Genomic DNA, 12647 nt, shown 5'->3' on the forward strand with positions numbered 1-12647 from the left:
GTAATAATTTTGTCTTGTTTACTTTAAATTAATGTCAGCATCGCAGCATTACTGAGCTCTGCATTAAATGGGGCCTTCTAAATATTGCTGGCACTGGAAGTGTGTACATTCTTCCCTGGCTGCTTACTCCCCCGCTTGGTGGATAAACGATCGCCTGTTGGTATCCACCGGTGAGCACGGGTCTGACTACATAGCCTGAACGCAGCAAGATGCCTGATTCTTCCTCCTGGCTCTGCAACCACAGCTCAGCAAGCCTTGAGCCCTTACAGCTTTGACTGGCATGACTGCAAATACAGACAGACATGCTGTCCTGAAGTTTTGTCCAGTACTCTGCTACAGGGGAGTCCTCCAGTTGATCTCGACTCCCTTATGCTAACTTCTAAGAACCAGCACTACACTCAACATGCCCATGCCAAAAAATGAGTAACATCTTGCTGGGAACTTTCAAAACGTAGGAGTCTGTGAACTCCAGTTTGAAAAGTGCTAATCTTTCCAAAGAGCAACAAGACTATTAAAAACGCATCCCTTGTTACACTGTGATGTTTAGGAGTCTCTGTGTGCTTCAGCGGGGCACTCTTGGGTCCTACCTTTAGTCAACTGCACCTGTGCCAATGATCATGGAAGATAAACAGCATGGCTGGTGTCACGGCCAGGGAGGCCCCAGACTGACAGCCTGAAAATTAGCAGCTCACAGATGTGTCAGACTGGCAGTGTTGTCAGTAACTTACAGGCGATGTTTACAAACCAGGAGTTGTAACAGCTTTACCACCATTGTCTGTCACGAGAACATCACGGATAATCTTGCTGGTCACCCCAAGAAGCCCAGGACCCACGGTGACCCTTCAGTGCCATGTCACCTCCTCTATAAGCCTTTCCCTGAGCAGCTCTTTAAAACGGCAAGGTGGATTTTCTCCCACACCTCACTTTCCATTCCCTCTCCTGCTTCTCCACAGCACTTACCACCTTCTGACACACCAAGCATTTCGCTCTTTTCTTTTATTCTTCCACTAAACATGTAAGCTCCAGCAGACAAGAATTTTTTGGTTAGTATTCCTGGTGCCTGGCACATAGACAGGTACTCAGGGGAATGAATGCAGGTTGAGAGAATACTGCCATGCAGTACTTTGGTTTGGCTGGAACAGAAAAGTTCAGAGGAATACCTCTAAGGACAAAAGAATGTGTTCACAGAAACCTCACAAGGACCAGGCATCACCTATATACAAAGCCTGGAATATATTTTTGAGATGTGGTGAGGAGAGTTATATTACAGAAATTTCATTACCTAGCTAAGATAAACGTATGTGTTAGAAATGGCCTGTGGATGGCCAGGTCACTAGGACTGGGAGAACTGGGCTTGGTTAGGGGCCAGAGATCTGCAGGAAGAAGTCACGCTGGGCTGCTGAGCCTGTGGTCTTGGAAGTTGGCACTCCCGGGAATCTTCTGTTCCACCCCACCCCTTTCCCCCACACTAGGCTCTCCACGATCCAGCCCCTCTCGTCCTGGAGCTTCTGGAAAAAGCATTATCCCTTTGGATCCCCTCTCTGCTACAGCCTGGTAAAGGACTGGTCAGAATCCCAGCTGGGGTAGTTTGATTTCTGGAGCCCCCGAGTCTCTCCAACAACACCCCCATCTCTGACTTTCTTAGTGGTGACAATTAGAGAAGGGACAATACTACTTTCCTCCAAAGCACAGCTGAATTTCTCAGCCATAATCAAGCCCTGACCCAGTTTTTAGCTTTCTCTGCTCAGAACTCATGTTCCAGGAAACTGAACTATCTGCTATTTTGTGATTGCGGTCCCTACGCTTTCCTGCTCTCACGCGTTCATTCCAGCAACATCGTCTGAGAACGTACCATATTCTGGGCACTGTGCTCAGTCCATCGAGGCAGTTAAGATCCCGGCCCTCATGGAGCAGGCGTCCTAGCACTGGCTCTGACCTCACTTCTGGAATGTCCTTTGCCCCAAGATGCTTTACACACCCTCAGCAGGGCCGAGGTGGCTGTTCAGCAAGTCTACCTGACCTCAGGAACAGCGTTCTTAAGCAAGTCCCTTCGTGTCACTCACTGCCCCTCCCAAGGCCGCCCCAGCCTGCCTCAACCTCTGTGTCATGCCGGCTGCAGGGCCTGCTCACTGTGCCAGGTCTCACACAGCCGACCCTTTGGTCATTGTTTCCAATGGCCTAGACTTAACAACAACAAAAATAAATACAGATTTTTTTGAACTGTTAATTATCTGCCCTTATCAGTTATGAAAAATGTTTCTGGATAATACTAGCTCCTAGTTTCCCTTTTATTCTTCAAACGTGGAAAGACATTTAATTTGGAAATTTGGATAGTTTAGAGAAAACGTCATTTTTGTTCTCACTGCCAGAGTGTTTTGATAAAAGTGTTCGTATAAAAGTGGCTCCAAATCATTTCCTTTTTTTTTGGAGACAGGGTCTCACTCTGTTGCCCAGGCTGGAGTGCAGTGGTGTCATCCTAGCTCAGAGCAACCTTGAACTCCTGGGCTCAAGTTATCCTCCTGCCTCAGCCTTCTGAGCAGCTGGGACTACAGGTGTGTGCCACCGTACCCAGCTAATCAAATTGTTTCTTGAATGGCCATATGTATGTGTGCATTACATACATATACACACATATGTGACAGACATATGAGACAGATATACATTAGAATATATCTAAGACCATTCAAGAAAATATATATATATACTTCCTAGAAAGCCAGGTTCAAGAGCATCATTAAAACAAGAGATAAATAATGAAAAGGGAGAAAGGAGAGTCAACTAGACATGTAATAATCATGCCAGAAAAGGAAAGATAAGGTAGGCTGAGGTGAAACCCCAGCTCTGGGCTCCCGGGCTCCCCAGGAAGAAGGCAGTGCGTTTCAGGGCTCTCATTCCCTAGCAAATAAATCTGTACTGTTTAGCACTGGATATAAATGGTCTTCTCTTCCAATTTTGAACGCACTGGATTAAACAAAGATACTGTTTGTGTTAACAAAGAAGTTCATTGAGCAGAAGAGGAAATGTCCTTAAGAAGTAACTCAGAACAATGCAGAGTCCACCAGATGGTCTTATCAGTGTCATCCTAAGTACATTACTAGCCCAATTGTTCCCACTTTTATCTACAGTCCATAAAAATCATGCCAAGCTATGATTCAGTGCTTCTGTTTCCAAGCAATGAGTGCTGTAAAAGGAGAAAATACCTGGATTTGAGAGAAAAGGGGTCTCTTTTGAAGTGTATCCAACAATTCCCACAACTTCACCACCAACAGAAAGAATTTTGTACGGCAAGTAAAGTCCCGATATTTGAGTTGCCAGTGGTCCCTTTGCTTTAATGTTTGCACTCAGAATTGGAAACTTGGCCTCTTTGAGGAGTGGATCAATCAGTCCTTCTACACCATTATCAAATTCATGATTTCCTAATGCCTAGATGAAAGGGGAAAGAGAAAAACAATTAGGGACTTTGGAATTTCCAATAAAAGCATACTTTAAAAAACATTACATTAGCTCAGTGGCTCCCAAAACTGGACAGGCCCCACAGAGACCGATTCTGAGGCCTGTGTCCTCCTCATCTCCAGAGAGTTTACTCAGGAGCCCTGGGGACAGACCCAGGGACACTCAGATCATCGGGCTGGTTGAGAATTGCTGCCCCAGGTCTCACCCCACCTGGTGAAGGTGGCATCCCCCAGCGTGCACAAGCAGCAGCTGGAGAGCTGGAGAGCCTCCGATCTGGCGCAGGTTCCCACATCTGCATTTACAGGCTCTGCCCAGCCTTTTCATGCTCAGTTTTCCCATAAACCCACATTTCAGACCCAGTCACTCAAACAGCCTTCTGCTGGGGAGGACGGTTGACATCACTAGGGCCACAGCAAAGAGCAACCCGGAATGTGTGGACCCGTCGAGGGAGACCAGAGGCCTCCTTCCTGGTTGCACCACCTCGGCCACACAGTCACTTTCTCCCTCTGATACTTCTGGGAACAGGGAGATCCCCAAGGGCACGCGGGCGCCAGCGTCTCCCCGTTGCGGTGCGGCTCTGGGCACCTGCGTTCCCTTCCCAGCAGTCTCACGTCTGATGAAGAACCGCCCGGCGGACCTTCCGCAGGTTCCGACCCACTCTGCGCGCAGGGCTTCCGCAGGGGCAGGGCTGTGTCACGCAATCCTCACTTCCCACCCCGTTTGCTCCCTCCCACTGCTCAGCCGTCTGCAGGTGGCTGCCGGGTGCGACACCACCCCAGGCTGTTGTCTCGCAGCGCCCCCTGGGGAGCAGAAAGGTCCATGCAGGGCTCATACCAACAACACGTGACGGGCCAGCCGCCCTCCCCAGAACACCTGCCATCCCTCCCTCCGCGGCCTCTGGCATGAACCGTCGCCTCTGGCTACCTACCTGCCTGCGCTGGCTGCCCCTCGAGGCTATTTCGCTAACTTAGTAATTAACACCAGTGAACCTCAAATTTTCTAAATATCACATCCAATTTTGCTTCACTCCGTGGGTCATCTGGGAACAGGCCTGAAATGCTGGCTGGTGACCCCTCCAACCAAGCGAGGGCCCCGTGTATTCTCTTACAGCCCCACCGTCTTCCTTTCTCGCTCATTCCACACTGCAATGGCATGTTGGCCGGCCTTTCCTTTACCTCTGTCTCCCCGGCCCGCAGGTCCTGCTGCCTCTGCCGCTCAGCACGGCGGCCCCCTCCCCCGGCACACCGGCTTTCGCCAGGTGTCTGTGGCTCCAGGGGTTGTGCATATATCCTCATATGCACGTGTTCATGTAGAAAAAGCAACATGATGTCTTTACATTCCCACATACCTGTCTCCCCCATTAATTGCAGAATTTCTTTTTTCTTTTGTGAGACAGGGTCTTGGTCTATTGCCTAGGCTGGAGTGCAGTGGCATCATCATAGCTCATTGCAATCTCAAACTCCTGGGCTCAAGTGATCCTCCTGCCTCAGCCTCCTGAGTAGCTGGGACTACAGGCATGCGCCACCACCCCTGGCTAATTTCTTTCTGTTTTTTATTAGAGATAGGGTCTCACTCTTGCTGAGGCTGGTCTCGAACTCCTGATCTCAAGCAATCCTCCAGCCTCGGCCTCCCTGAGTGCTAGGGTTACAGGCGTAAGCCACCACACCTGGCCAAATGTAGAATTTCTCCCATCTCTGATGGTCTACCCATTTTTACCTCTTCTTCTTATCTAATTAACTTCCCTCTTAAAAGCTAATCTAGTATTAAAGGTTCTCTCAGTCTTGAGTAGTTATTTTTTTCCCTTCTATTCTTAGGACATTAGAGTCTCTTCCTATGGTGAAATGTCTCCTTTGTTATATAACAATAACTATCTTGCTTAAGTGTAAAAGTTGTTCTGTTTTTAATGAAAATTTCTACAGTTCTTCATGAAAAAATTATTCAAGTTGTCACACCACCTTGCAGTTTACCAGCAACGTCGCATTCCTAGCGTTTGGCAATAGAGGAGACCACTGCGTTCACTTATTTGTTTCACGTCTTGTTTTCCTCCCCACCCTGACTTGAGTGCAGCCCCCTTGAAGGCAGTGACTCTTTTCCACTTCTCCTCCCCCGTGGGGAGAGGAGCCCGCTTCCTGGTGCTCGATGCTGTGGATGGGCTGACTCAACGATCTCATTCCCTTTCACACCTTCAACTCCAAACTGAAGGTCTCTAGCCCTGACTTTTCTTCTGCCTTTTATGTCAACTGCCATGTAGACATTTTCCCCCCAGTACCACAAAGGTGCCCCAGGCTTACCATGCTCAAAGCCCCTTCCCCGTGATTCCCCATCTCGGTGCCTCCATGTAAACAGCCAATAGCCAGAACCCCTGGAGCAGCGGAGCCCCTCCCTCTCCCCTCCCCCCTCTCCCACCAACCCCAGCGTCCCCCCAAAGTCACCGTCTTAGTGCACGTCCCACTCGCCTCTGCACTACTATACTACAGCAGCTCCTGACTGGGCTTTCCACTATCTTCCTTCCCTTCTCCAAACCACTGTTTACATCACTACAATAATCTTTCTCAAACGCAAACCTGACCTTGTCACTCTCCACCTTAAACTCCTACAGAGACTGCCTTTTACGATAAAATTCAGCATGCTGAGCAGGGCCCACCTGCTCTTTGAGACCTGGCTTTGCCTTTCCCTCCATCCCCATTTCTGATCAACCCCCAGCCCCCTTACTGTGTGAGGCCACATGGCAGGGCTGGCTCCTTGCTGATGAGCAGTGACCCAGGACACTTTTCTAAACCGCAGTTTCCTCTGGAAGGGCAGTGAATGAATAAACAAACAAACGTGGTAATAAAAAAATGAGCCAGCACTTGCCACATGCCAGCATCAAAAAAAGTGAGTTTGCATAGGCAATCTGTGAGCTTGGCAAGACTGCTATGTATATTTCACAGATGAGAAAATCTGAGATCTAGATAAGTTAAATAAATAGTTGAAGGTCACATAATCAGTAAGTGGTAGAGCTGGGACTAGCATCACTCATGTTTGGTTCCAAAGCTCCTAACCTCTATGCTTGGCTGTAAAGGGCTTTGCACAAGGAACACTAACAAAGAGAAAATCCTAACTACTTGTATTTCCCCATGATCTCACTGTTTTTTTGTCCCTTTTTATATGATAGACAAATAATGATAGATGGGTGGATAGAAAGAAAGAAAGAAGGGAATATTGCTTCTTCACATCATTCAACTCCTTACACTTATTCAACTAATGGCTTTAGCTCCTGAAGTCTAACAATGCTTCTAGAAGAGAGGCTTTCCAAGAGCCCTTCATCGGGCTCCCTGAGTTAGATGTCCTTCCGCTCTCTGACAGCCATCTCCACGCAGCCATAGCAGAGCTGTCACTTGCCCGAGGAGTGGTCAGTCCCTCTGACGCGTGGCAGATGCACTGCTCAGTGAGTAAATGAATGGACAGAGGAACTGCTGACAACTGTCTTTTCTTTCTGTACACAGCTGGCTTTTCCTACAAAAATTAATGCAAATTCCTTTGTGGATACTTATTTTCCTGAGAAACTCATATTTTCATTTCCCCACCTCAACTTTCCCCTACCCATTTTTTTTTCTGTTGCACTTCTCAGAACCTGATGATTCATAAGCTCTTGGGGAGGCTCATGCCACTCTCCTGAGTGTACTCAGGTCCCGCCACACACTGGCCACAGCGGGGCTCAGGAAATGTGCTAAATAAACCAATCTTATTTATTCACTGATATGATTTTTATTAATGACATGAAAATATCTCAGGAAAAGACTGCCTAAGAGAAGAACATTGAGCAATAAAAGATGAAGCGACAAGGTCGGGCGTGGTGGCTCACGCCTGTAATCCTAGCACTTTGGGAGGCCGAGGCAGGCGGATTGCTCAAGGTCAGGAGTTCGAAACCAGCCTGAGCGAGACCCCGTCTCTACCAAAAATAGAAAGAAATTAATTGACCAACTAAAAAAATATATACAAAAAATTAGCCAGGCATGGTGGCACATGCCTGTAGTCCCAGCTACTCGGGAGGCTGAGGCAGTAGGATCGCTGAGCCCCGGAGATTGAGGTTGCTGTGAGCCAGGCTGACGCCACGGCACTCACTCTAGCCTGGGCAACAAAGTGAGACTCTGTCTCAAAAAAAAAAAAAAAAAGATGAAGCGACAGAACAGAGCAGATAATCTCATTCCAACTTTTTCGGTCCTCTCTGGAAGTTCTCGTGCAACTTTCCTTATGTGTGCTTGTACATTTTGTGTAGCTAAACTGTAACTTGCCACTTATTGGTTTTTTTGAGCCAGAGTCTCACTCTGTTGCCTGGGCTAGAGTGCTTTGGCATCAGCCTAGCTCACAGAAACCTCAAACTCCTGGGCTCAAATGATCCTATTGCCTCAGCCTCCCGAGTAGCTGGGACTATAGGCACGTGCCACCATGCCCGGCTAATTTTTTCTATTTTTAGTTGTTTGGTTAATTTCTTTCTACTTATAGTAGAGATGGGGTCTCGCTCTTGCTCAGGCTGGTCTCAAACTCCTGAGCTCAAGCAATCCTCCTGCCTCGGCCTCCCAAAGTGCTAGGATTACAGGCGTGAGCCACCATGCCCGGCTGCCACTTAGGCAGGTGATTTCCATGACCCTAAATCATATCCTTATGCACTCACCCTCTTGCTTTCCAAATATTTCACTTCTAGTATTCAGCTCATCCATTCACTAATGCTATTCATTCACCAATTCTAGCCTTGTGACAATCTTGTATATTTTTACCATAAACACTAAATTTCACCAAGTGTATTTTTCTGTAATATAAGCTGGGCCTAGCAAAATTACCTTCAGTATCTCCAACACCAGAATCATAGAAATACAAGTTAGCATATGGGCCACCCCCAGCTCCTCACTCCAACCACTTTCTTTTTCTTTGTGCAAGGAGAAAGCATAAAACACTTTTTTTTTAATAAAAAAAAAAGAACTGATGGTCGTATATGAAAAAACTTTCCACACTCACACAGAATAGTTCAGCAAACTTAAAAAAAATTGTTCCATTCACAAACAAGTGCCAATAAGACATGAGTAAAATATAAAGGTAACTTGTAAATTAAAACACAGGAAATGAAAACAAGAGAACCTGTGTGCTATGTCATGAGAGGTGGTTCTGAGGGGTCAGGCTGTGAATTGTGATGCAATTTGCCAAGCTTCTCACCTGCTTCCAAGCAACTTGGTTTCTCTCATTTTACAACAAAGACACTGGTTCACTGTACTATCTACAGGTTTGTTTCATATCCTGCCTTCTTCTGAAAAGTTTTAGCGGCTCACATACCAAATCACAGAATAAAATGGAACCCATTTAAAAGGAGCAGGTGGAGTGAGCATTCTATTATTCATTCTGCAAACATCTGCTGGGCACTGGTGCCAGCCAGCGCTTGCCTGGCGTCACTGAGGACACAGGGGCAGTGGAAGTGTGAACAGACAGCCACAGTGGACAAGTGCTGTTAGAGACACCCGTTTGCACACACCAATAGAGAGAGATGGCTGCAGTGTTGGTATCACCGAGGCGTCTCAAGAAATTCACGCTTGGACTAAGTTGGAAGCAGCTTGAGGCACCTGGGTGATTTAGTGCTCCTGGAACTGAGGGCACCTAGAACTTAGGCAGGACAAATGACACAGCTCAGGGCTTCCCCTCGAGATCAGAGAGGGTCTGTATGGTGTCCGAGGAGTTAGGACTTTCATTTCAGAGGGAAGAGAGAAGCCTTGGAGAGATTTAACATGGGGGCAGGAGGCAGTCAGGCTGTGTTTGGGAAGCTGGGTCTCCCGCCTCTGGGGAACAGCGGGGAGCTGTGTGAGCCCCAGGTCCAGGGAGTGCCCAGAAGCCTCTGGGATGGTCCACGGAGGAGGTGACACGGTGGGGAGGAGTTGCTGAGGGGATGGTGCAGGAGTGGAAGCGACAGGACTTTGTACCTGCTGGACATGAGGGCGCATGGCAGGGAGGAGGACTGGGCTGCCCCAGCTTCCACTACTCCCCTGCGTGTTTCCAGCACCTGACACCATGTGCGTCCTCAGGGCTGTGTCACTTACGGGGTCACTGGGGTACGTGTCCTCCTCTGCAGTGGTGGACCTGGCACGGGACTCTTGGGCCAGTGGATAGGGAGGAGTGGAGAGCTATGGGAAGGGCAGAGGGAGAAAAAGCAGCAACTACCACATGGCTGCAGACCAGTTGACATGGTGTCCCCTGAAACAAGACAAGGGAGAGGGGGCCAGGCCTCTGCCCCACCCGCCTGTCCCTCCCAGGCCACCGTGTTTCCCCAGTGTCTGTAACCCCTGCTTTCATGCTGGGCAGACCTGAAATGGGGGGGAGGGGGGAGGAGTGGTCATCTCAAGGTTTGCAAAAAAGTCTAAATTTTCTGGTAACCCTTGGAACAAAAATTCTGCTACAGCTTGAGGCAAACTAATCACTGAGGCTGCATCAGGAGCTCCTCACAGCTTTATATATCTGGGGACACGCATTGCTCAGCTGAGGAGACCGCCTCTGTCTGAGACGTGACCTAACTGCTTCTTGGCCTGCGAGGCTTTTTCAGCTCTTGGGGCTTTGTGGCCTGCTTTCTGTGGCTTGGTTTCCTGCTAAAATTGTCACTGTGGCCGTTGTGTTCATTCATCAGAGGCTTTCAAACAGAACTCTTTACCAGTTTGGTACCTGAGGACAGAAAGACTGTGTTTTGTAACCTTTTCCCCACAACAGCACACATAGAAAATGACGATACTTGCACAGAATTCTAGGTGGCACAGATGAGACCGCCAGGGGCAACTGGACCAGGGGCGGAAGGACCAGGAGCTCCAGTCTTGGGAATTAATTCTGTCTCCTCCTACCCCACATGGCCATTATTTATTATTCACTCATTCAGTGATATTTACCAAGTATTTGTGTCAGATCATTTTAAATGGATTATGGGGATCAAATAATGCATGTTGTTTAATTGTTCAATAACAGAGAGAGATTGCTTTGATCAATCCACTGTAACTGGGGAAAATCAGGAAGTTGGAGATTTCTGTGTAAAAACAAAATGAGAGGACTTCATAGAAGGCCATCAGGTGGCCACTAACCTCTGCGTGTCCCCTGCAGACCACACAGACAGCACCCAGGTGCAGACTGGGACCCGAGTTCCTGTCTGAGCCACCGCCTCCGACCTGCACTCACGCCAAGTGCTTTCATTCCTCTCGTTCTCACTGTTTCTCCCATGCGAACATGTACTCAGTACCATTGGGAGCGTGTGTTTACAGGGAGAGAGCAAGTGAATAAGGAAGAGCTTTGGGAAAGAAAAAACAGAAGTTGGCGTGTCACTGCAGAGACAGTGTGGTCAGGCAGCACAGGCTGGGTGTGACTGCCGAATTCAGTCACAGATTCTACCCACACTCTTTGTGGAGCAAAAGTGATAAAGAGAAAAGTCAGAAGGATTCTTCCCTCTTTATTTAAAACTATAGCCTTTGGCATTTTTTTACTTGCTAAAGACGTATTTTACTGCTGTTAAAAGCCAATAAGTAGCCGGGCGGGGTGGCTCACGCCTGTAATCCTAGCTCTTGGGAGGCCGAGGCGGGCGGATTGCTCAAGGTCAGGAGTTCAAAACCATCCTGAGCAAGAGCGAGACCCCGTCTCTACTATAAATAGAAAGAAATTAATTGGCCAACTGATATATATAGAAAAAAATTAGCCGGGCATGGTGGCGCATGCCTGTAGTCCCAGCTACTCGGGAGGCTGAGGCAGAAGGATCGCTCGAGCCCAGGAGTTTGAGGTTGCTGTGAGCTAGGCTGACGCCACGGCACTCACTCTAGCCTGGACAACAAACCGAGACTCTGTCTCAAAAAAAAAAAACAAAAAAAAACCCAATAAGTAGATTACATGCTTATAATTATTATCTTAGTGCAAGGATGGAATATAATTTCATCTCAAGGCCATCTCTAGTTCAGTGACAATAACTCCCTGCAGTGTAGGAATAAGTAGGATTCTGAGGCTCCGTCCAAACACAGTGGGAAAGATTGACTCAGTCAATCATCATCTGCCAAGAACAGAGAAAGGGGTAGGGGAGCATAGCATTATGGTTATTGTGCATTTATTGGCATTTCAACTTGAGTGGGTACTAGGTAGCTTCCATTTAATTTGGTATCCAAGAGATGATAATCGAATGCTATTTTGGATTCTTTTTAGCATTATAGTGTTGGAGACTAAGACCCTCTACATTCCAACGACTTGTCCTGACTTGTCCTATGCACGGAAAATAGCCTAAGACAAAAATAGCACCCAGCCCCCCAGCTATAGTTCCGAGAAGAAAGCATTCCATGACGTGCTTGCTCCAGGGCATGCTACCTGCAATTGTTCCCGACCCCCTGCCAGGTTGGGGTTGAGTGATCCATCACAAACAGCTTCCGGTGCCATTGGGATGCTGATTGGGGCTGATTAGCCCACACCCAAGCCTCATCATCCCCCCACTCTATTTTTCTGTTTCTACTTCCTTGTTTCTGTATATAAAACCTACTAAAAATCCAAGTAAAGTAGACCTTGACAACCATTTGCTTGGTCTCGTTCCTTTCTCTCGCCCATCTCTTTCAGGCACGGTCCCCCTCGCCCCGCGAGTAACAAAAGGTCCCGCAGGCCGGGACAAGTGGCGCTCAACGTGGGGCCCGAGGTACGGACCTTTGTCGGTGACGCCGTGGAGTGCTCTTCGGCCGAAGGAAACCCTACAGAGACCCTCGTTCTGCCACTCACAGAGTCGATGGTCTGGTGAGTAAATTTTTACATTGTCACCCCATCGAGATGGGCCATTCATTGTCTAAAGAGGCCGTTTTTATCAAGAATCTCAAGGCCTCACTCAGAGAGAGAGGAATTAGAGTTAAGAAAAAAGACTTAGTAAAGTTTTTTGTGTTCATTGATCGTGCTTGTCCTTGGTTTATTATTGGTAGACCTGAGATTCACCCACACAAATGGCAAAAAGTAAGTAGAGATTTAAACAATTTACTTCTAAATCAGGGCCCAGATGCCGTCCCCGTATCTGTTTTTTCATACTGGGGACTAATCAGAGATATTGTTGAAGGGGCAGATTCAGACCCCAATAAAAAGCAGCTGCTCTCAGTAGCAAAATTCTGCCTCCGACCCGTGTCTCGGTCCGCTTCGAAAACATCTTTAAAGACGGCCAAAGGGCCAGCTTCTCCTAATAATTT

General features: G+C 47.8%; 1 protein-coding gene across 1 annotated transcript in view; it reads right to left on the minus strand.

The window, feature by feature from the left end:
• Positions 1–12647, minus strand: part of NT5E (5'-nucleotidase ecto) — a 48983-nt gene that overhangs the window by 20912 nt on the left and 15424 nt on the right. The window contains exon 2 of the mRNA XM_012748407.3: positions 3201–3423. Coding sequence (XP_012603861.1) covers positions 3201–3423 — 223 coding nt within the window. The remainder of the gene's footprint in view (positions 1–3200; positions 3424–12647) is intronic.

This window comes from Microcebus murinus, chromosome 5, assembly GCF_040939455.1.
Source record: "Microcebus murinus isolate Inina chromosome 5, M.murinus_Inina_mat1.0, whole genome shotgun sequence".
NCBI classification, from domain to species: Eukaryota; Metazoa; Chordata; class Mammalia; order Primates; family Cheirogaleidae; genus Microcebus; species Microcebus murinus.